General features: G+C 45.1%; 1 protein-coding gene across 1 annotated transcript in view; it reads right to left on the minus strand.

Moving 5' to 3' along the window:
• Window positions 1–21,980, minus strand: part of LOC111234563 (kin of IRRE-like protein 3) — a 51,716-nt gene extending 29,736 nt beyond the window's left edge. Inside the window, exons 1-3 of the mRNA XM_022762712.1 lie at window positions 21,583–21,980; window positions 20,861–21,360; window positions 11,240–11,389 (exon numbers count right to left, since the gene is read on the minus strand). Of these exons, the coding sequence (XP_022618433.1) occupies window positions 11,240–11,389; window positions 20,861–21,360; window positions 21,583–21,980 (1,048 nt within the window). The remainder of the gene's footprint in view (window positions 1–11,239; window positions 11,390–20,860; window positions 21,361–21,582) is intronic.
• Window positions 21,981–25,426: the final 3,446 nt, after the last annotated feature.

Consider the following 25,426-nt stretch of genomic DNA (forward strand, 5'->3'; position numbering starts at 1 on the left):
GAGAGAGATTCGGAAAGTTTGTTTCCAAACACACGTCACAAGTTTGTGTTAGGACTCGGCTCGTCACGTTCTGAGTAACATTGTAGCCCCAGCCTTTGATCCGCTCCCTTCGAAGGGCCGCCATGGGCGGTCCTCTTCATATGCTGCGGGCGGACACGGTTAAATTCGTGTTTAATATTTTCCAAAAGACTTTTCTAAAGTCTAACAAATTGGGTGTCTACGGATCGCTTGTCAGCTGAGTAATCATATGCTCAGCCCCAGCCTTCTGAGCTCGCTCCTTCCGAAGGGCCGCATGGCGGTCTCTCATAATGCTGCCGGGGGACACGGTTTAAATTCTTGTTTTAATAGATTTCATAAAGATTTTTCTGAAAAGTCCAAAATTGGCGTGTCCGGACTCCGCTTGTCACGCTTGAGTAACATAATGTTCAGCCCCAGCTTCTGGGGCTAACTGCTGCTTTGCTGGGCGCAATGCTGTGCCGGGGGGGGGGGCACCGGCGGGCCGCGGCAGCTAGCCTGCTTGCTGGGCGGGCAATGCCTGGTGCCGGGGGGGTGGGGCGCTGGCGGGCGCCATGGGTCATCTCTCATATGCTGAGGTGCCACACCATTAAGACTAGTGTGAATGTACGAAAAGTTTGTCAAGTCCACAGTTGGTGGTCTACGGACTCGGCTCATCACGCTGAGTAAATATGTCAGCCCCAGCCTTCTGATGTGCCCCTTCCTGAAGGGCACATGGGCGGTCTCTCATATGCTGCCGCGGGGTCTCTCATACGCTGAGTAACATAAGTCAGCCCAGGCTTCTAATCACTCCTTTGGAAGGATGCCTCAAATCGTCTCCGAGGCCGCTTTGCTGCGACGAAAAAATTCTTGTCAAAGTCCACAAATTGGTGTCTACGGACTCGGCTCATCACGCTGAGTAACATATGTAGCCAGCCTTCTGAGGGCTAGCTCTGCTTGCTGGTGCCACATACTCACAGGGGGGGGGGGCGCCGGCGGGCCACGCGGGCGTCTAGCTCTGCTTGCTGGGCGCAATGCTGTGCTGGGGGGGCGGGGCGCGGCGGGGTCCCCGGCATCCTAACTTGCTTGGTGGGCGCAATGCCTGTGCCAGGGGGGGGTGGGGCGCCGGCGGGTGCCGCCATGGTGTCTCTCATATGCTTGGGTGCCACACCATTAAGACTAGTGGAATGTCCACATACGAAAAGTTTGTCCAAAGTCCAACAAGTTTGGTGTTAAGGACTCGGCTTCGTCACGCTGAGTAAATATGTCAGCCCCAGCCTTCTTGAGTCGCTCCTTCCGAAGGCCGCATGGTCATCTCTCAACTACGCTGAGGTGCCACACCATTAAGACTAGTTGAAATGTCACAAACGAAAAAGTTTGTCAAGTCCACAAGTTTGGGTCTACGGATCGGCCTCATCACGCTGAGTAACATATGTCGCCCAGCCTTACTGGAGTCGCTCCTTCCGAAGGGCCGCCATGGGCGGTCTCTCAATGCTGCCAGGTGGACACGGGTTAAATTCTGTGTTTTTAATACTTTCCCAAAAATTTTCTCGAAAGTCCACAAATTGGTGTCTACGGATCGCTTGTCACGCTGAGGTAACATATGTCTGCCCAGGCATCTTAAGTCATCTTCGAAGGGATCCGTCGTTAAACGTCTCCGAGGCCCGCTTGCTGGCGACGGAAAAATTTTGTCAAAAGTCACAAATTGGGTGTCTACCGGACTCGGCCGTCAACGCCATGAGTAAACATATGTCGCCCCACCTTCTGGGGCTAAGCTCTGCTTGCCTGGGTGAAATGCCTGTGTCGGGGGGGGGGGGGGGGCGCGGCGGGCCACCGGGCAGCTAGCTCTGCTGCTGGGCGCAATGCTGTGTGGGGGAGGCGGGTGCGGTGGGCCGCCGGGCGGCTAGCTCTGCTTGGTGGGTGCAATGCCTGTGCAGGGGGGGGGTGGGGCCGCCGGCGGCCCGCCATGGTCATCTCTCATATGCTGAGGTGACACCCATTAAGACTGTGTGAATGTCACAACGAAAAGTTTGTCCAAAGTCCCACAAGTTGGTGTCTACGGACCGCTCGTCACGCCTGAGTACATATGTCAGCCCCGCCTTCTGAGTCGCTCCATTCCGCATGGCCGCCTGGCGGTCTCCATATGCTGCCGGGGGACACGGTTAATTTCTGTGTTTTATATTCCAAAAGATTTTCTCAAAAGTCTACAAATTGGGTGGTCTACGGACTGGCTTGTCACGCTGAGTAAACATATGTCAGCCAGCCTTCTGAGTCGTCTTCCGAAGGGCCGCCATGGGCGGTTCTCATATGCTGCGGGGGAACGGTTAAATTTTCTGGTTTTTAAATAATTTCAAAAGATTTCCTCAAAAAAGTCCACAAATTGGGTGTTACGGACTCGGCTTGTCACGCCTGAGTACATATGTGCCCCAGCCTTCTGGGCTAACTCTGCTTGCCTGGGGCGCATGCTGTGCCGGGGGGGGGGGGGGCACGGCGGGCCCGCCGGCAGCTAGCTCTGCTTGCGGGCGTCAATGCCCTGTGCGGGGGGGGTGGGGCGCTGCGGGCGCCAGGGTCCATCTCTCATATGCTAGGTGCCACACCATTAAGACTAGTGTGAATGTCACAACGGAAAAGTTTTTGTCCAAAGTCCACAAGTTTGGTGTCTACGGAACTCGGCTCATTCACGCTGAGTAACATATGTCACCCCAGCCTTCTGAGTTGTCTCCTTCGAAGGGCCACCATGGCGGTCTCTCAGTATGTGCCCGGGGTCCTCTCATACGCTGAGTAACATAATCAGCCCAGGCTTCTAAGTCACTCCTTCGGAAGGATGCTTCATTAAACGTCTCGAGGCCCGCTTGCTGCGACGAAAATTTTTCAAAAGTCCACAAATTGGGGTGTCTACGGACCGTCTCATCACGCTGGAGTAACATAATGTCATGCCCCAGCTTCTGAGGCTAGCCATGCTGCTGGGTGCAATGCCTGTGCCAGGGGGGGGGGGGCGCCGGCGGGCCACAGGGCGTCTAGCTTCTGCTTGCTGGGCGCAATGCCTGTGCTGGGGGGGGGGCGCCGGCGGGCCGCCGGCATCTAGCTCTGCTTGTGGGCGCAAGTGCCTGTGCAGGGGGAGGTGGGGCCCGGCGGGCCATGGTCGTCTTCATATGCTGAAAGGTGCCACACCATTAAGACTAGTGTGAATGTCACAACGGAAAAGTTTGTCCAAAGTTCACAAGTTTGGTGTCTAAGGACTCGCTCGTCACGCTGAAGTGTAAATATGTCAGCCCGCAGCCTTTCTGAGTCCGTCCAATTCCGAAGGGCCGCCATGGGTCATCTCTCATATGCTGAGTGCCACACCATTAGACTATGTGAATCACAACGGAAAGTTTGTCCAAAGTCCACAGTTTTGGTGTCTACGGACGTCGGCTCGTCACGCTGAGTAACATATGTTCGAGCCCCAGGCCTTCTGAATCGCTCCTTCCGAAGGGCCGCCATGGGCGGTCTTCATATGCTGCCGGCGGGACACGGTTAAATTCTGTGTTTTAATAATTTCCAAAAGATTTTCTCAAAAAGTCCACAAATTGGGTGTCACTACGGACTCGCTTGTCACGCTGAGTACATATGTCAGCCCAGCCTTCCTGAGTCGCTCGCCTTCCAAGGGCCGCCATGGCGGTCTCTCATATGCGGCCGGGGACACGGTTTAAATTCTGTGTTTTAATAATTTCAAAGATTTTTCTAAAAGTCCACAAATTGGGTGAGTCTACGGACTCGGTCTCAATACTGCTGAGTACCAATTTCAGCACCCAGCCTTCTGACTAGCTCTGCTTGCTGGGTGCAATGCTGTGCCGGGGGGGGGGCGCCGCGCACGGGCGTCTAGCTCTGCTTGCTGGGCGCAATGCCTGTGCTGGGGGGGGGGGGGGCGCCGCCGGTCCGCCGGGCATCTAGTCTGCTTGGTGGGCGGAATGCTGTGACAGGGGGGGGTGGGGGCGCCGGGCAGGGCCGCCATGGGGTCGTCTCTCATATGCTGAAGGTTGCCTTACACTCATTAAGACTAGTGTTGAGATGTCACAACGGATAAAGTTTGTCAAAGTCTCACAAGTTTGGTGTCTACCGGCACTGCTCATCACGCCTGAGTAACATTGTCAGCCCCAAGCCTTCTGGGGCTAGCTCTTGCTTGCTGGGCGGCAAAATGCCTGTGCTTGGGGGGAGGGGGGGGGGCCGCCGCGGGCCGCCGGGCCGCTAACTCTGCTTGCTGGGCGCAAATGCCTGTGCTGGGGATGGGGCTCCGGGTGGGCGCCGGGCGGCTTAAGCTCTGCTTGTGGGTCGCAATGCTGTGCCGGGGGGGGGGTGGGGCGCCGGCGGGCCGCCATGGGTCCATCTTCCTATGCTGAGGTGCCACATCCATTAAGACTAGTGTGAATGTCCACAACGGAAAAAGTTTGTCAAAGGTCACAAGTTTTGGTTGTCTACGGACTCGGCTCGTCACGCTGAGTTAACAATATGTCAGCCCCAGCCTTCTGAGTCGCTCCTTCCGGAAGGGCCGCCATGGGCGGTCTCTCATATGCTGCCGGGGACCGGTTAAATTCTGTGTTTAATAATTTCCAAAAAATTTTCTCAATAAGTCACAATTGGGGTGTCTACGGACTCGGCTTGTCACGCTGAGTAACATATGTCAGCGCCCCAGCCTTCTGAAGTCGCTCCCCTTCCGAAGGGCCGCCATGGGTCATCTCTCATATGCTGAGGTTGCCACCACCATTAGAACTAGTGTGAATGTTCACAACGGAAAAGTTTTTGTCAAAGTCCACAAGTTTGGTGTCTACGGACTCGGCTTCATCACGCTGAGTACATATGTAGCCCCAGCCTTCTGAGTCGCTCCTTCCGAAGGGCCCGCCATGGCGGTTCTCCTCAATAATGCTGCCGGTGGACACGGTTTAAATTTCTGTTGTTTTAATGAATTCCCAAATTTTCTCGAAAGTCACAAGGTTGGTGTCTACCGGACTCGGCTCATCACGCTGAGCTAACATTATGTCAGCCCACGCCTTCTGAATGCCTCCCTTCGCGAAGGGCCGCCATGGGCGGTCTTCATATGGCTGCCGGTGGAACACGGGTTAAATTCTGTGTTTTATAATTTCCAAAAATTTTCTTCGAAAGTCACAAGTTTTTGGTGTCTAAACGGAACTCGGCTCATCACGCTGAGTAACATATGTCAGCCCAGCCTTCTGAAGTCGCTCCCTTTCCGAAGGCCGCATGGCGGTCTCTCATATGCTGCCGGGGGACATCGGCGGTTTTATTCCTGTGTTTTAAATAATTTCGCAAAAGATTTCTCCAAAAGTCCACAAATTTGGGTGTCCTACGGACTCGGCTCATCTAACGCTGAGTCATTGTCAGCACCCAGCCTTCTTTGAACTGGCTAGCTCTGCTTGCGGGTGCAATGCTGTGCGGCGGGGGGGGGGGGGCCGGTCGGGCCCACCGGGCGTCTAGCTCTGCTTGCTGGGCGCAAAACTGCCTGTGCTGGGGGGGGGGGCGTGGCGGCGCCGGGCATCTAGCTCTGCTTGGTGGGCGCATTGCCTGTGCCAGGGGGGGGTGGGGCGCCAGCGGGCCGCCATTGTCGTCTCTCATATGCTGAGGTGCCACACCATTAAGATATGTGTGAATGTACAACGGAAAGTTTGTCCAAGTCCACAAGTTGGTGTCTGAAGGACTCGCCGTCACGCTGAGTACCATATGTCAGCCAGCCTTCTGAGTCGCTCCCTTCCGAAGGGCCGCCATGGGCGGTCTCTCATATGCCTGCCGGGGGAACACGCTTAAATCTGTGTTTTAAATAATTTCCAAAAATTTTCTCAAAAGTCCACAAATTGGGTGTTCAACGGAGTCGGCTTTGTCCCACGACTGAGTTACATATTCAGCCCCAGCCTTCTGAGTCGCTCCCTTCCGAAGGGCCGCCATGGGTATCTCTCAATATGCTGAGGTGCCAACCATTAAGACTAGTGTGATGTCACAAACGGAAAGTTTGTCCAAGTCCCAAGTTTTGGTGTCTCGGACTGCGCTCATCACGCTGAGTAACATATGTCACCCCAGCCTTCTGAGTCGCTCCCTTCCGAAGGGCCGCGCATGGGGCGGTTCCTCTTCATTGCTGCCGGTGATCACGGTTTAAATTCTGTGTTTTAATAATTTCCCAAAAATTTTCTTCAGAAAGTCCACAAGTTTTTGGTGTCTACGGACTCGGCCTCAATCACGCTGGTAACATATGTCAAGCCCAGCCTTCTGAGTCGCTCCTTCCGCAGGGCCGCATGGGCATCTCTCATATGCGGCCGGGGGACACGGCTTAAAATTCTGTTTTTTTAATAATTTCCAAAAAAATTTTCTCGGCCAAGTCCACAAGTAATTTGGGTGTCTACGGACTCGGCTCATCACGCTGAGTAAACATATGTCAGCCCAGCGCATTTAAGTCACTCCTTCGGAAGGATGCTCATTAAACGTTTCGAGGCCCGCTTGCTGCGACGAAAAATTTTTGTCAAAGTCCACAAATTGGGTGGTCTACGGACTCGGCTCATCACGCTGAGTAACATATGTCAGCCCAGCCTTTCTGGGGCTAGCTCTGCTTGCTGGGTGCAGATGCCTGTGCCGGGGGGGGGGGGGGCGCCGTTGCGGCCCACGGGCGTACTAGCTCTGCTTGCTGGCGCAATGCCTGGCTGGGGGGGGCCGCCGGGCGGCCGCCTGGGCATCCTAGCTCTGCATATGTGAGGGCCGCACCATGTCCTGAATGTCACACGGGAAGAGTTGAAAGTCCACAGTGGCTGTACCGGCGGCGTGCTGATAACATTGTCAGCAGCTTGAACGCTCCGAGGGCCGCCATGGGTGTCTCTCATATGCTGAGGTGCCACACCATTAAGACTAGTTGTGAATGTCCAAAACGAAAAGTTTGTCGCAAAGTCCACAAGTTTGGTGTCTACGGGACTCGGCTCATCACGCTGAGTAACATATGTCAGCCCCCAGCGCTCCTGGGGCTAGCTCTTGCTTGCTGGGCGCAATGCCTGTGTGGGGGTGGGGCCCCGGCGGGCCGCCGGGCCGCTAACTCTGCTTGCTGGGCGCAATGCCTGTGTGGGGGGGGGTCCGGTGGGCCGCCGGCGGCTAGCTCTGCTTGCGGGCGCAATGCCTGTGCCAGGGGGGGTGGGTGGGGCGCCGGCGGGTCCGCCATGGGTCATCTCTCATATGCTGAGGTGCCACACCATTAAGACTAGTGTGAATGTCACAACGGAAAAGTTTGTCCAAAGTCCACAAGTTTGGTGTCTACGGACTCGGCTCGTCACGCTGAGTAACATATGTCAGCCCCAGCCTTCTGAGTCGCTCCTTCCGAAGGGCGCCATGGGCGGTCTCTCATATGCTGCGGGGGACACGCGTTAAATTCTGTGTTTTAAATAATTTCCAAAAAATTTTTCTCAAAAGTCCAACAAATGGGTGTCTACGGACTCGGCTTGTCACGCTGAGTAACATATGTCAGCCCCAGCTTCTGAGTCGCTCCCTTCCGAAGGGCCGCCATGGGTCATCTCTCATACGCTGAGGTGCCAACACCATTAAGACTAGTGTGAATGTCACAACGGAAAAGTTTGTCCAAAGTCCACAAGTTTGGTGTCTACGGACTCGGGCTCATCACGCTGAGTAACATATGTCAGCCAGCCTTCTGAGTCGCTCCCTTCCGAAGGGCCGCATGGGCGGTCTCTCATATGCTGCCGGGGACACACGGTTAAATTCTGTTTTAATAATTTCCAAAAAATTTTCTCGAAAGTCCACAAATTTGGGTGTCTACGGACTCGGCTGTCACGCTGAGTAACATATGTCAGCCCCAGGCTCTAAGTCCTCCTTCGGAAGGATGCCTCGTTAAACGTCTCAAGGCCCGCTTGCTGCGACAGAAAAATTTTGTCAAAAGTCCACAAATTGGGTGTCTACGGACTCGGCTTGTCACGCGTGAGTAACATATGTCAGCCCCAGCCTTGAGCGCTCCCTTCCGAAGGGCCGCCATGGTATCTCTCATATGCTGAGGTGCACACCCAGCGGTCCCAACTTTTTTCAGTGGGGGCCAACATCAACTTTCTTTCTGAGATGGGGGCGAGTTGTCTATAACAGGAAAGATATGGGCCAAGGGTGACAACCAGTGTTATTGTGGAGATTACAATGATAATTTGTTGTAGCTGCCCTCGTTTGGCTTCTGGCACCACCTGTTGATTTTGCAAAAAAAAGTAATAAAAAGGTTTCACGTGTTATTTGAAAGTACCCACAGATACTCCAATTTTTTTATAGAAAAATAACAACACAAACTGATGTATGTTCAAGTAAGCATGAGGTGATGTGGATTTTGTAACAGGTACAGTTGAGTTACAAAACGGTAAGTGTTTGTCTTTACAGTAGTGAAATAATATTAATACAAGAATAGTGGTCAGAATCACAGTACAACATGTTGCCTATTAAACAGACCATTACTATAATGACATATTTTAATATCTACTTGCTATTGAAATCAGTAGGCTTACCATATCAGTGTGAGCTGTGGGCTTGCTTCTGACTGGTGAGGAGATCGATGTCAGGTTCCATTCCAGTTACAGCCAGTCTCAGAGACTGATGCAGGTGTTGATCTTGAGACTCTGATCTCGGCGGAGTTTTTATCAGCCTCAATGTGTGAAAAAGTTGCTCACAGATATTTGTGCTCCCCAAAACTTTGTGGACATCTTTGTTTGCGTGCTTTTCTTCTTTTGGGTAGGTTCATTGGGGAGGGCAAGCATAGTACATTGATCAGAAACTGTTGGGGCTGAAAAACGTCTTTCAGCACAATCAAGGTCTGCAACTGCAGCCAGCTCAAATTGGAAGAGAAGGCCAGCGGTGCGTTAATGTCGGCCGCAAAAGGTTCTGGAATGGCGGATTTCTTTAACGTGGACATGAAGCTCACGGAACCGCACACTGAACTCCGCCTCAGTGTTTCCAGTGCGTCCTTGCACTTCTCGGTTGGAACGGACGCCAGTTTTTCTCAGCTGAGAGGCTTCGAGTAGCAGGGAGATGGTGAAGTTTTGTTTTTGCACCTGTCCAATAAAGAGTGCTAGTTTAAGCTCAAATACTTTGATGTGGGAATACATGTCAGATTAGTTTTCCCTTGCCTTGGAGCTGCAAGTTGAGGCCGTTTAAAATTTCTGACACATCTGTTAATAAAGGCGAGGTCCCATTTCCATTCTGTGTCGATCAGCTCTGGGACAGTTTTTCCCTTTGTCAGGAGAAAGGTATTGATTTCGGGTAGCAGGTCGTAAAAACGCTTCAAAACTCTGCCCCGGCTTAACCAGCGGACTTCAGTGTGGTAAAGCACGTCTCCGTGGGCTGATTCTAGCTCGGAGAGAAAGGCTTGGAACTGCCTGTGTTTAAGTCTGTTTGCTCTGATGAAGTTTATGCAGGACACAACCACCTTCATGACAGATTCCCACCTCAGAACTTTGCAGCTTGACGCTGGCTCAGTCACGATCAAAGTCACGTCAGAATATACCATTGTGTGAGGAGGTGAAGATGAGCCACTATTAACTATAAATAGCTCATAACTATGGTCAATTTTAATTAGAATGCCAACCTTTAAGTACGGATATGTTATGATGTTATGATAGGAAAATGCAATTTAATAAAAATTGGTTGATGTTTAGAGGGATTGTCTGGGATCGTTAAGTGGGCCACTCCAATTGCTTTGGCGGGCCGGATGTGGCCCACGGGCCATAGTTTGGGGACCCCTGCTCTAACCTGTTACCTTTAGATTATATGAGCTAGGCTAACAAAGAAACCCACACCTTCCCTCCCCCACACACTAGGTGGTCTCAGTGGCCATTTTCAGTAGTTTACTAATACTCTTCTTTGTTCAGGTCATGTGGTCACAGCGACCACTTTGAATCTGCCATTTTGCCGTTATGTCCCCACAGATCCCCCCCCCCACCCACCCACCCACACACACACATATACTAAAACATTGTGTTTTTACTCTGTTCCATTGTAAATAAATGTCTTTAAGTATAACTACTGGTGTGTTTAATGTTGCACAAGTATGAATATTGCCAACCTCTACTCAGTAGAATTCCAATCCTTCAACTTTAGCTTACTGTAGATTCGCAGTGGTTACATTGCCAATGGTTACAGTGTAAGCATGTCACTGTTTGAGGTAAGCTGGACCCCAATGCAGATGAAAGTCAAGGGAGTAGGTGGAAGAAGATATATCTAACACAAGGAACATGAACAGATACCAGAAGCATGAGAAACACAGGGAACTTGAACAGGAACCAGAAGCATGGGTAACTTGAACAGGTAACACAGGGGACAATAACAGACAAAGGGGAGCGCAGAGACTAAATAGACACAAGGGAGGCAAGGGTGTTTGAACACAGGTGAAACACATTAGGGCGGGGCAGACAATCAACAACAAACACTAACTACAAAATAAAACAGGAAATGACTAAACTCAAACATAAATTGTCTGTCATGGTAACCATGATAAAACACTTACAGTGTGAATGGTTACAGTGTTAATGGTTAAAGTGTCAATCACGTTTTGTGTCTTTGGAAACCTTGGCCTCTTGACTAGAAAATAAAATAAAGTTGACTGGGGTTTTCTTTTCCTGGTACCTGGTACCTCCTGCCGGGTGTAGCACCTCTGAGGCTGGTCACCACTGACAACATCCAATCAGGTGATGATGTGGTGTGAACAGATGTGAACCTGTTTGATCCAGATACTTTGGTCCAGTGGCAGGTGAAATAAATGAAAGCCAGTGATTATTACTATCACGTGACTTTGTCAAGGTAGCAACTGAATACTCTTCTGATTCATTGTTATTATCATAATATAAAAAAGTCACATTAACCACAGGGGAGATCATGTTTAATTATTATTATTAATATCATTATCAAGGGAAAATGATAAAAGAGGAACATAATTGCCTTTTTAATAACTCAAAACAGCTTCTCTTTACACTTTCTCTTTTCACAGGTCTCAGCAATCAACTTAACTAAAATGTTGGGGCCAAAGCTAATAAGACCCAGTTTAGTTGCCTAATGTAACACTAACATGTCCCTGTCATGTCCACACTGATGATCAATTTCAGTTGTTTACACCCCCAGATATTTTTAGTTTGAAATAGAAAGTAACTGAATGATTAATAATGCTTTAATTTACTAACATCGTTGCATCACCAACATGTTTGACTCTCTTTTAATTTATTTCTCTCAGTGAAGTAGATATTACCTGACAGATCCCTGTTAACACCCAGGGCCATGCCATCACGCAGCCATAGCACCATGCCATTGTAGCCGGGGATGGAGCAGGGCAGGGTAACTGGCTGGCCTGCCACCACCACCAAGTCTGTGGGTTGTTGGGTGAACACAGCAGAGCTTCCTGGGGGGGGGGGGCAAACAGAGTGAAGTAATCAGTCCAACTTGTACAATAAACACCAGCAGACACAAATTAGAAAACAAATGGTACACACAAATCTAATCAGCAAAATACCCAAGCAGCTCATTTCTCTACAATAATACTGATATTTGACTGGGACATCCCTCAGAGAAGGTGACATGAGATTTTCAACATCTCGGAAATATCATTAAAATAACAGTAACTAGTCTGTGATCCACTGAGTGTTTTCATGTTGTTTATTTCAACCTCAGGTCTGTATTGTAAGGTCAGAGCCAATATCTACCATGTAACCATACTGCCATCTAGTGCCTGGGTTGAAGTCTGTCATTTCCTCTTCTCTGCAGGATTATTTATTATTCGTGATCAAATATCCATTCCTTTATTAATAGTGCCTCTTTTTTGGTGAAGTAACTGCTTGTATTCTGTACACTGTGAATGTCTCTCCTGCTCAGATGATGGATCCTTCCCTGTCACCAGCCATTAGTTTCTCTATCTTTTTCATCTAATGTTTCATTGGTCCCGGTGGAAGATCCACGCGTTTGTGAACTTCAGATTCACCAATTCAAAAGTTCATAAAGGAAAGTACAGCACATTATTAAAGATGAAACCAGTGGTTTTAAACTTTTAGGCTCCTGACATCTTACAAACAGCAGTGTAGTTGACGTGCAGATAAAACCGTATATAGAGTAGTTCAAACCAGCTCTACCTCTAGCAGCTACAAGAGTAACATGCTGCTGACACACCCTCTGAATGATTCAGAGTGACCAAACCAGGATTTTACTTTAATACTTATACTACATCTGATACTTTTGCTTTAACTTCAGTAGGATTTTCATGCAGGACCTTTACCCGTTATGGAGTATTTTTACTTTGCTGTATAAATACTTTTATGTACCTTTTAAGTATCTGAATTCTTCCAACACTTGTAAATGTTTGGTCAAACATTACACGTAAACATTAACATCAGAGTAAACGTAATAACACAGAAAATGTGAATCCCACTTAGGTGAGTTTAATACATTATTAGTAACATTTGGTATTGTCCATTAAAGACAGGCTTCAGTCCAAAATAGTGGAGGTGGACAATGGTTTTATTTGGACCCAGTCGTTGTCTGTGTTCCTCTGAGTTAGAGACTGGAGTCACAGCTTCCCAGCTATTGGACTGAGTGGATTCACAGAGCTAAATTTTTCTGACTTGCATATGTGTGTGTTCCGGCTGCATGTCTGCTGCATTGCTGCTACTACCAGCTATTTTTCAACATAGAGTTTGCAGGTTACTTGAATGTTGAATTTCTTTTCATTATGAATTAATTTGTTAGTTATTTTTGGCAGAAATCATCAGTAAAGTGCCATTGTCTCCTCATGCATCTTTTTTAGTTCTACTCCTTATACAGTCGATTTCAATGTCTATCTCCTCTGCTTTGTCTTTGCTTATTTTAAAATTATTTCCAAAGACCAAACTTAAAGAGTGATGATGAAACACAACTTCGGGTCTACATCATGGTAGCAGTTCTGTCAGGCTCACTGTGTAAGACAACCAAACTAATGGATGAACCAAAGTATCGGTTCAAGTGAAATTCTGACCTGATGAGGGTGCTAGATAATAAGTAAGGGGACTGCACCAATTTACTATGGGTGGAAATGTACAGTCATCATTTTTAAAAATAAAATAGATTTTTTTAAATTATACATTACATCATAAATTAATGCTTTTTCAACTGCAAACCACCAAAGTTTTCAGATGCTGCTGCGTCAGACAATAACAACTTCAACAAAAAGACTGTCAACAGGTGTGAGGATCTTCTTCAGAGACAATGTCAGCAGGACAATTACATGAAGAAAACAAACCCTTATAAGACAAAGTTACAGAAGAAGTTTCTTGTAGACACAATGGGAAACCTTCACACAAATGTGAGGATCTTGTGCTCTTCATGTTTGTACACCCTTACCTGTCCCGGCAGTAAGACATGCAAGCTGCAGGAGAAGCTTTCTATCAGATCAGCTTCATGAGGTGAAGCTGATTGAGAGCTCAGAACTTGAAAGACTAGGCAAAGCTAGGAAGGAACTGCAAGGACAAAACAGTCCCCCTGTTGAGTAGGCATACATAAGACAATGCAGAACAGGTGTCCTCTATTTGATGGGGGACAGAAGAGAAGGCAAAAAAGAATGATCAGGCAGGGCCAATAGTAAAGACATCTGTCACACTAATTGTTGAGGGAACCCAGGAGCCACTTGCTGATCAGTTACACACACACACCTGAGCAGGTTCAACAAGCATTTCTTCAGAATTAAGCAGCAGTATGCCTATAGCTTTGAGCTGAGGAGGAGCATGGCTTCTCACATAGAGACACACAGAGAACTTCACTTTGCATGTACAGCTCTGAAATCCAAGCAGTGAACTTTGGATCATCTGAGCAGCAGGCAACAGTGCATACAGAGGTTGTTTATGTAGGTGGGCACTACCCACTTCAGCACAATACACCTCCCATATAGGTAGCATCTGAACCCTGCATCAGCTTATGTGCAGGCGACATACAGCACATTTCATTAATACTGCACGTTTCTGTCATACACTTTCTAGTGATGGAAAGCCAGGTCCCATTCACAATCAATAGCAGCTGTTGCTGTCCCTGCTTTTTCAATCCATACTGTATGTGTGAATGCAGTGTTAGTTAATATTGCTTTGCACAGGTAATGTTGCCACCTGACAACTGAACAGAGTGATTTTAAATATTTTTTAAGTCTATTGTAATTTTCGATTCCACATGCTCCTTATCCCCCTGTTGTAGTGCCCCTGTTTAGTCTTCCCTCCTCAGACCTTGACTACAATGTGTTAGCATGTTTTATATTCCTTTTCACTGGCACTTTATATAAAGAATAGAGTGGTGATGACTTGCCTCTCTGTGGCTTCCTTTCTGTATGTTTTTTCCAAAGACCTAAAACTCAACTGGATCCTTAGAGGTCTGCATGGCTGTCATACACTACAATGATCTTTGCAGATGAATGAAGCAGTCTAGTTATTGTTTAGCAGTGTATCATGGATGATTGATTAATTTACTAAGTTTTGCTTCACATGTAGCAACCAAAAATGTAAGAGTCTGTAAAGCAGTGTCTTTGCTACAATAATAATCTATCTATCTATCTATCTATCTATCTATCTATCTATCTATCTATCTATCTATCTATCTATCTGCCTCCCTTGTGTCTATTTAGTCTCTTTGCTCCCCTTTGTCTAGGTCGGTTTGTCTGCGGTTGTTATCCCCTGTCTACCAGTTAAGTCCTTGTCTCCCTCGGGCAGAGGGTCCTCTGGAATCCGACCCATAACAGATTATGTTTGGATTTTTGTCACTTCCTGTTTTATTATTTTGTTTGTTTTTTTTGTTAGTTTCCTTGTTTGTCTCGATGTTTGTACTTCCTGTCTTTGTCCTGTTTGCCTGTTTGGTGATTGTCTGCCCCGCCCTAATGTGTTTCACCTGTGTTCAATCACGCTTGCCTCCCTTGTGTCTATTTAGTCTCTGTGCTCCCCTTTGTCTGGGTCGGTTCGTCTGTGGTTGTTATCCCCTGTCTACCAGATAAGTCCTTCTCATCCTCGTGCTTTGGCTTTGTGTTTAGTCCCCAGTGTTCACCCCCTGCTTCCTATTCAGTTGGTTCACCAGTTTTGTAATTTCTTTTGTTTAATAAACATTTTTGCACTCCCATGTGTTGGCTGCATTTGGGTCCAGCCCTATGTTAAAACATGACACAATCTGCTAGTAAATAAACTAGAGTTCTCATGTGAATATGCTCACAAAACTGAAGAGCACTTCTTGAGTAAGTTTTATACACATATCGAGATCAACATTACACTCAACACAATGTTTGCTTTCAGTTTGTAGGGGAATTGATTCTCTCATTGGCTTGTGGATTTTTGAAACAGAATGAAGCTTCTGATGGCCACTCAATTCCCGTACCTACCACAAAGATTGAAACAAGTTTGACAGCTTTATGCTGCAGTGGTTTGTCCACCTTTCTTTCACGGAGCTCTATAGAGAGTGCAATAGACTAAAGCAGTACAATAAACTACCCAGAGTACTTTATTGTACAATTTAGGAATGATGGCATCAAGATGGGACTGGGATTGCTGGATGAACAGATCAGAAGCAGTTTACAGCAGGAGTCGAGAAAGCAAACTGGGGACAAACAAGAAATATAAGGAAGGGAACAACAGCATGAACACAGGGGAGTGAGGGACAGGCAAAGCTGATACCTAACAGTAGTTTCCTAGAGTCTGTCTTTAAAGGTATAATGTGTAAGATTGTGCTACTTGATCCACCTCCATAGGGGGCAACATTTCACCTCTTTGCCCCTCTCCAGTTAATCATATTGTTTTCCCTATGTTTCTTAATTTATTATATGTGCATTTATTGTTGATAGTTAAAATGTTGTTGATAGCACTGAAACAAATTATGAATACTTGTAATACAAACAGTATGTTTTTATTTACATATAAAAATATGAAGGCAAGGGGATACTGCATGACACATGGGTGTCAGGCTATAGTGCATGAGGAAATCAGAAAATAAGGTTTATTGCCAAGATATTTGGCTTGGTGTTTGGTGCAGTATTTAATAAACATATTAACAGAAAATAACAATAAAAAGGTAAAATACTGCAGCAGTCAAAAAGATAAACATAGATTCACATGTAGGGACCTTTTAAAAATGGTTATAATTGATCGGAAAGGGAATGTTTTTTTTAAAATACAGGTAAATTTAACTAAAAGACTACATTTACCATGGCCCTTTGCTTTATTTTTAAGTTTCCTAGTTTTTCAGCCAATACATTTTCAGTCTACTTTGAGTGATGTATCCTGACCAATCAGAGCTAACTTTGGGGGTTAAAAAAAACGAGAGCGAGAAGACAGACAGGTGTGCAGACACACGTGGGAAGAGCGCTGTGTGTTGATACTTAGCAGGAGACAAAGTTTAACGTCGAGGTGGACAATATTTGCAGATTCAAATACTTTACAGTACTAGCGCAAGTGTTATTCAGCAGTTGAAAGTCGTGTATGTCGCAGTCTAGTCACTTGTTCTTTCCAGTCTTAAAATGAAAGTGCAGTCAGGTTATTCACTTTTGTTGTTTTCATTAGCTTTGAAAAAAGTGCAAAACATGTGTCTTGGACTTTCAAGCGTGGACGTTTCAGCTAGGACCGATGTGAGAGACAGTCAGCTGTAAACACCGGGCGTCGTTTTCATCGAGGACGGAGGAGAAGAGGAGCAGCTGACGTTATTGCTAACGTTAATCAGCACTGCCTGTGAGGACGGACTCGGCACGCTTGACCTGCGTGACTGCACGGACAGTTACCTGCTTCGCCTCATCATCCTGCTGCATCATCTACCTCCTCCGGGACCCTTCTGGACTCTGTGTCGTGGTCGCGTGAGTAACTGGAGAGGATACACTGAACTGCACCAGCAATGTGTCGCTAAGGATTTGTTTTCTTCATATGTGCACCAACTTATGGGCCCCAACGTTTAGAAATCCATGCGCTTGGTAATATTTTGAACATTTCTCAGGGTTGAGCTGTTTACTGTTGATTTTTATCCTTGTGTTATGTTTGATAATTACCTTGGACATTAATATTTGTGTTGGTGATATTCAACCAGGTGATTCATTTTGAAGGATACCTGCACACAAACATACTAACACACAAGTGGAGTCACCTATAGTGAATGACACACACACACATTAATTTATGGTATTTGTTTAATTTTCCTGTGAGGAGGGAGATTTTATTTTAAGGTTGCCATTGTAACTGGCCTTAATATTTTAAAATTTTTGTTATAAGGTGAATAAGTTAACTGGAATTGAAAACTTTTATTTTGCTCACCTACTGGGGTTGATTCTGTTTTTTTTTTTTGTTTGTTTTTTGGGGTTTTTTTTGTGTGAAGGGAAAGAAAAGAGATTTGTTTGAAACTTAACAAAATTATTGAAGAAGATGCCAGTAAAGAAAGATACTTTAAAGTAATATAAAACCAAACAATAATACAAGATGCAAGTAAATAATTTTTTTTTGTTATTCCTTTTACATTGTTGTCCTGAATATTTTCTTGTCCCAAGGTTTATATTTTGAGAGTTAAGAAACGTACCATTTTTCTGGGGAATACAGGTTTACAGATCCACATTTTCTTTGGAGGCACCGCACTATTATTTATTGGTTATTTAATGTAGATTGTAACTACATATATTCTGTGGTTATTTCTATATTGTCTATCATTTTCATTTAAGCCTGATTGAACATCTAGTGGTAAATTGGAATTTTTTGCCATTTTTTACTTGTTAAAAAAAAAGTTACTGACGCATCTAGCTGGACAACAGTCGCAAGAACAGGCTAAATTCTACTAAATCACTTAAACGTCAACATCATACATTTATGTCACTTGAAGTGTTTATCAGTACGGTTTGTCATTTGCACCAATGATACTTTTCGCTACAGACCAACATTAGATGTTACTCACCAGTCTAAAAGAAAAGTTGCGAGCTTGGCATCTTTACCTGGAGCTGTCTTCTGCGCTGGAAAAACACACCAGCATGCACACGTGTTTTGCTTCTTTGCTGTTGAATGTGGTTTCTTCTCGGAGCGGTTCTTCGGGATGGAGATGAAGACGGCTTTCTAGGACCTTCTGCCATCTCGGCGTTTCTATGATGCTCGTTGGCAGCTTTTTTTTTTCTAGTCAGGAGCTGTAGCGTAACTTCAAGCTCAGGAGAAAGCTCTACTTCTCCGTGGGACTGAGGGCAGACTAGATGCTACACTGACTCACACAGCATCTAGTGTGTCTAGTGTGGTATTACAATATGGTCCAGGACACAGCTAGTTGGTTAGCATGTTCATTTCAGTAGATATCTCTGAAATACAATAGATGGTCTTGGTCATGACATCATCACTGTGGCTCCTTCACATACTATTGGTGGTGTTAGTTCATTTTTTGATCATTTTAAGCTAAAATTCCAGATTTGGCCAGATCTTACACATTGCACCTTAACACACAATCTTTTCTCGATGGTTACCAGAAAAAAAAATCAGTGTCAGAGCTACAGTTTAAAGAGTTAGGGGCCAAAAACTTCCCATCTAAAGCACTGGCTGTGAGGGGTGTCTGCAATAGCTTAAGAGGAAAACCAGATTGTAAAGATGCCTCCTTATCCAAGAAATTATCTTCAGCACAGAGATCAACTAAAACTTGAATAGGTAAGGAGAGCTGATTTAAACAGAGATTAGCTTGGATCTGAAGTAACTAGTGAGATCTACAGACTCGGCCTCCATACACTGGCAATTAAATAAGAACCATTTTTTTTCTCTCACTTGACTTTCACAGCATAAACAACATCTTCTGAAAATCATAAAATGAAAATGAGCTGCATCACTGCCAGTGTGTCAGTTCTTAGTCCTGCGAGGTGGGAGCAGAGGCCTGATTTCAACCCCATCTGTCATTCTGATCTGCCATCACTCATCAGTCACCACCGAGGAAGCTCATGTAGCTTATTTTAATTTGATAGGAACTAGAACAAGAATTCCTGCCTCGTGGTTGTTTGCCTCCATTGACCAATCAAATTACAGGAAATATGGTCACAACCTCTCCCTCCTGAGTTACAGTGATGAATAATGACCACAGGTGTTTTTACAGAGCATTATGATGTCACAGTAAAGTTGACCTGACAGGTAAAAAGGTTTTTTATGAGATCACCGTGACCTTGACCTTTGACCACCAAAATCTTATCAGTTCATCCTTGAGTCAAAATGTTTGGCACAAACATTTGAACTCATGGATCGATGAATGAAGAAATTCCCTCAAGATGTTACTGAGATATCATGTTCACAAGACGTACAGACATACAGATGTACAGACCCACAGACATACAGAAAGACAGACGTACCGACAGATAGACGTACTGAGGGGCATAATGCCTGTGGGCCTAGCTGTCATTAGGTTGTGGCCACACAACCTAATTTTAAAACAAAAACTATCTCCGTCCAGATGATTGTTTTAGCTCCATATCAGAAATTATTTCTGTCCAAACTGCCACACCTGAAAACCCATATCACATGACCATTCATGTACACTGAGAATGTGCAGATTGTCTACTCTGCAGTTGGTTAGTTTCACAAAATACTATGAACGAGGAACAGAAAAAACACTCAACAGCTGCTATCAAGTTTTACAACTAAAACGTATTTGTGTGGATGAAGCCTGGGGCCACCATGGCGGTCTTTTCTTAGAATGCAATCAAAGGTTGTCTTAGATTGTGTCCCTATTCATTTAGCCTGCTTCATTGTTTTCTTCATTAGCAGCATCTGCTTTGGTTTCTTCCCTCCCTCTTTTTGTCTCCTTTTTTCTTACACACTGTGCAAAAAGAAGAGCCACACATAGGTACATAAAACCCAAAACTCAGCCCACAGGAAAGGAACTGCACTGTAACAATTCCCATGTACATGTGTAATAAGTGTATGTTGTTGCGCTATATGATGAACAGGACGCTATATTTACCTGTAAAGATTACTGAGACTTTTATTTTGACACTGTTTCTGGGATAATTTTCCTAAGTATTTTTATGTTCATATAAAAATGTTTTATTGTGTTCATAAAATAATAGGTATGAGAGTTAGTAGTATTTTATGTAGGGTTGCTCACTTTCATAAACGGGAGATTTTTCTTTGGTAGCAGGAAGTGCAATTATAGGTTTATTTTGAAAAAGTTATACTTGCTGCACTCGTGCGAGCTGTACTTCCTCTGTCACCGGACTTTCTCCTGGGAAGGTATGCACATCTCCCTCTGTGCCTATTTTCTGTCATTTTACACGATTATTTGGTGTTAACTTACGTAAAGTTAATGTAAGAGCAATGTAATGTCACTGATTATTTTGAGTAAGAGTTTTTTTGTTGTTTTTAACCCTTTAACAACTGAGCCTCAAAATGTCCACCTGGATTTTTTTGCTTATTTTGACTATAAAAAGGTCAAATGTCCTGTGAGTAAGTGCTTTTGCCCATTTTTCCAGAATACTTGGGACTTTCAATATCTGGCAGTTATTTTCAATTTACTGCAAGTTAAAACACTGAAAAACAGTTTAAATGAAGGAAAAACACGAAAACAGAATTTGATTTTAGAGTTTTAGTAAAGAAAAAAGCCACTGACACTGTACATGAATAAGAGGTTTTCCATCTTAAATTAGAAATTTGAAAAGTATAAAACAATTTACAATAAAATTTGTGAACTTACAACAAACTTATAGTGCATAACAGGCCATGAAAATAAAACTATAGGCTTTCCCCACACAGGGCAATTGCTCCTCTCTGGCTGCAGACACAGGCCCACACCACATTCCTGACACTGCCAGGCAGTGCTCTTTTTACAGAGCTTGCAGCGCCGTCGCCCCATGCTGGCTCTGTTAGATTTTGTGTGGGGACAGGCAGATGTTTGTTACCTGGGGTCTTCTGTGGGCCATTTTTCACATCAACTCCAAGGAGGTGCGCAGTAAGCTCCTCCTGGAATCGCTGACGTGTCATAGGATTCTCTTGCAGGCTGGCACAGCGAGTCTTGTGGATCACGAATGAGTTGGTCACGGCAATGTCAAGCAGATGTTGGAAAACAGTGGTGGGCCATCTCCTCGTTTTCCGGTGGACAGTGTTTGTGCCAATCATCTGGTCTGATGTGTCTACTCCCCCCATGTACTTGTTGTACTCTGTTGCTGAGGTGGGTCTGGGGACAGAGATCTTCTGTTGTGGCCCATCACCTGTCTTTGACCAGCGCTCCACTGTGTCCCCACTGTAGACTGGGTGGATGGTGGAGCACAGGGAGACTTCTCTCACGTCCATCCACTTCACAAACAGAAGATCTCTGTCCCTGATCCACCGGATGCTGCCTCGTGGTGATTTCTTTGTGAGTGCATTTTCTTGGGTGGTGGGGACACCAACTCTTCCCTGCCTGTATAAGAAGAAGATTACTTTGTCATTTCATAGTACTTGTATACACTGAATTTATTCTCTGCATTTGACCCATACTATATATGATAAACATCACTAGGAGCAGTGAGCAGCCATTGCACATTACCTGTAGGTCCCACAAGCTCCGAATCCCTGCTGCCTCAGGTGTCAGAAGAGGAGGGGACTGGTGTAAAAATTGTCCATATATATTTTGTATCCAGACCCCAGATAGCCTTTGTTGACCAGTCCTGCTACAACATCAAATGAGAGCCCCTTCCCTGATGCCCACTTGGACTTGCCCGTGTAGAGCATGAAGTCAATGGTGTGGCCGTTCATGTCAGCAAGCACAAAAAACTTCAGCCCCCACTTTGTTGGCTTGGCCTTCATGTACTGCTTGATGCTGAGCCTGGCCTTGGTCCCAACCATCCTCTCATCGACTGCAAGGTGCTGTCTTGGGTGGTAGATGGCCTTGCAATTCACGCAAATCAACTCCATGAGAGGTCTGACTCGGTGGAGGTGGTCATAATCCTCTGTGCCCTTTTTCTTGTCATTTTCCTCATTTTTCTCTGGGTCACTCAAATGAAGATTAGACAAGATGGCCATGAACCGGTCTCGGGACATGACGGTGGCGGGGAATGGAACATGGAAAATTGTTTGCTGACGCCAAAAGTCACTAATCTTCGGCAGTTTCAAAACTGCCATGTACAGCAACATGCCAATGAATTTCTTCATTTCATCTGGAGTTATTTCAGTCCAGATGAACTTTGTCCCTTTCTCCAGGTTTTTGGCTGCATTCTTGTTGGTGTTTTCGCAGAGGAGTTTGAAAACTGCAGCATCAAAAAAGTGGGAAAAGATTTCACCTGGTGGTGGGTTTCCCATATTGAGAGGGGGTTGGACACCTGGGGTGCGTTTGGGGTTGAACCTCGGTGGTTGAGGGACTCCATCATCAGGCTCTGCCTCAGTCTTCCACCTTTGATGATGTGGTGAGCGGCTACGGTCTCTCACACCATCACCGGAGCCTCCAGCATCCCCACCGCTTCTCCCTCTACGGCCCTGAATGTGACCTCTGATTGATAGATAGATAGATAGATAGAACTTTTTTCATCCCCGAAGAGAAATTCAATTATCTAATAGCTCATCAAAACATAAAAATGTGGTGGACACGTGCATATAATAACACACACAGAATAATTTGTTACACAAACAAGACTTTGTAATGTAACGTTGCACTATTCTAAAAAGTCACCAAACAAACAATGCATGCGCCATATTTCTGGTGTATGAAGCGCACATTTATCCATAAAAAGTACAAATACACACATACTACAAACTTACAGACTCGGTACACTGTTCTAAAAAAGTCACCATGCAATACAAGCGTCGATTTACACATACAATAACGTAAAGAAAGTAAAAACTAGATAGAGAAAAGTTAGAGAGAGCTTCATTCATTCAGAAATTCAACTTGGAAATTCAACTCGTCTAACGTTACCTTTTTTCGCCAGAAGTTGCTCCTTCGGTTGCTCCTTCGTCCTCAAACCCAGCTGTGAACCTCCGCGGAGGTTTTGTTAAATGGGAGGACCGTCTTGCTAACATTTTCAATCAAAACTTAGCTGTGTTTCTCCACTCTGCTGTCTCTGTATTCACCGGTAAAGAAAGGGCACTTTCCCGGGCTTATATATAAGCCCTAGAGGCGGGAGTGAAATTACAGTAATGAGACCTATATGCCTATAAAGCGTAAGGTCTTAGCTTTCAGAAACCGTTGGAATTTTTCCGATTGCTCAAACCGTGACAGAGTTAGGGTAATCCAAAGTACGCCTGCGCAAATGTGTCATCGACGACACACTCGGTGTTAAAGGGTTTTAATGCATAAATTCTGTAGTAATGAGATAAAGTTGTCGAAGTTTCGAGTTGCTGGGCCGCTGTGTAGCCACAATATAGCATCCATGTTGTTATCCATTGTATAGCACATTGTGACTTTGGACATAATGTTGCACAGTATGTGGGTTTATGCATTGTATTAATTTATTTTATGTGCCAGTGTTTTTGTTTATTATTTTTGTAAGAAATGGTTTATTTATTTTGCTGTGTTGTTTAAAGTGTTCTTCTGGGAAGGCATGGGGGGCATTATATACAGGAGCAATCCTGAAAAATGTTGTTTCTTCATAATTGCAGAAACTCTACTAACCACTCATGCCAATAAAATACTCAAGACCAACCCAGGAAACACTTTCTCATTCATTTCATACTGACTGTATTACACACCTGTTGTTGTTGGAAAAAAGAAAATAAAAAAACAGCATTTTTTTCTTTCTTTGCATTAAAATTCTCACAAACATACCAACGCCAACAATTCTTTAGAAATATGAACCAACTTGTTTTAACACTTAAATTGTTGGTGAATGATCTTTTCTTAACACAGACCCTCCAGCAGGGTCAGTGATAGTTTTCCTCCCTCACAACACAGACTATCAAGTGTAAAAAAATGTCTGGTAAAATACAATTTCCTATCTGCCCTCACCTGTCAGGCAGTCTCAGAGCCGGTGGCTGCCTCAAGGTTTCAGTCTAAATCCATCAGTTGAGCTTGGCCGTAAAGCAGAGTGGATAGGCAGTTGGCTCAACACAGAGCTTGACATATCAGCTTGATTTATGCCACTGCTCTGGGTAGTGTCAAAGTGACTGGACACAACGAGATTTACAAAGACAAAGAGGACTACTAGGCTGCTACTGTTGATAAATGCAAGAGATATGGATCCTTTTAGTAGAGAAGATAAAGGCCACAGTGAGTTATTATGATGAAAATTGAAAAATGACAGTTTTGTCGTATGTGTTGTGTTACAAAGATATCTACGAAAGTTAACATGCTAACCCGCTAGCTCCAGCCCATCCCATCTCACAATACCACTTTCTACCTCAAGAGGCGATAGATGTTGATAGATTTGTGTTTCTGGTTTTAAATTAGGTTGGACCGTTTGGCTTGACTATCAGTTCCATGTTTTACCTTGCTACAACAGGAGCTCCCTCCTGTTGTCTGTCGTACGTTGTGTTCTATGCATAGACTAAATAAAGATGGACATAGCCTCTGTGATGTCACCCATAGGTTTTTGAAGAGCGGTTTTGAAGCTCAGAGTGGGCTGGTCCGTCGTCGCTATCTTGCCAGTACGTGACTCCGCCAAATCCAAAAATGGGCAAACAGGAGGGGCGCGTGTGGAGCCGAGACTTCGGTACATACCGGATTGTGACAAGCATACGCTCAACCAACTGTCACTCAAAGCATCACGCCCTCAATTATGCAGAACTTTAAGTCTTAATAAAATTCAAACGCGTGAGTTATATATGATTGTTTCTGCTGTAAAATTGGGCATTTTAACATGGGAGTCGATGGTGATTGAGTGGCCATTAGTGCAGTTTTTGGTACTTCTGTGTTGGCTTCATTTTACAGCTTGGAAGGTCGCTGCTTGGTTCTATCATACTTTGAGACTGAGTTTCAGTGAATAAAAATTGTGGCACATTTTTTAAAAAACATTGTTTCATTGAGAGCAAGGTAGAAATGATAGGCATAAAGAAAATGAGTTAATACAGCTGTTAAAAATTTAACATTTCATTGTGGATGAATGGTAATAAAGTAACAAAAAGAATGATGTGTTTTGGGGGAGCGGACGTGAGTGCATGGGGGCGAGGGGCGCATTTGAATTAATTCAAACGAATTGCGGGTCTTTGTGAAATTGTTCGATCTTGATATTTTGAAAAAGTGACAGCCCTAGTCCCAGTCCAGTCTAGAGCTATGGCTCTTTTACTGATAATGCAAAAATGATTTACTCAGTTGACAGCAGCTGAGTTGGTTTCACATAAGACTCCATCTTATGACTGAACATGAAGTAAAGATCCTATTCAAGTAGAAGCTCAAAGAAAACACTTGTCTGTACACTGACTTTTGATTCAATTATGTGAATGTGGTCTTTGACCTGTCTGATGTTAAATATTCACCAACACTAGCACACAACCCTCATCGTTTGTTCGTCCTAACTTGGCAGTGAATGAAACAGATCAGATGTAATTTAGTCTAG

This window comes from Seriola dumerili, unplaced genomic scaffold (assembly GCF_002260705.1).
Source record: "Seriola dumerili isolate Sdu_G_001 unplaced genomic scaffold, Sdu_1.0 BDQW01000449.1, whole genome shotgun sequence".
NCBI classification, from domain to species: Eukaryota; Metazoa; Chordata; class Actinopteri; order Carangiformes; family Carangidae; genus Seriola; species Seriola dumerili.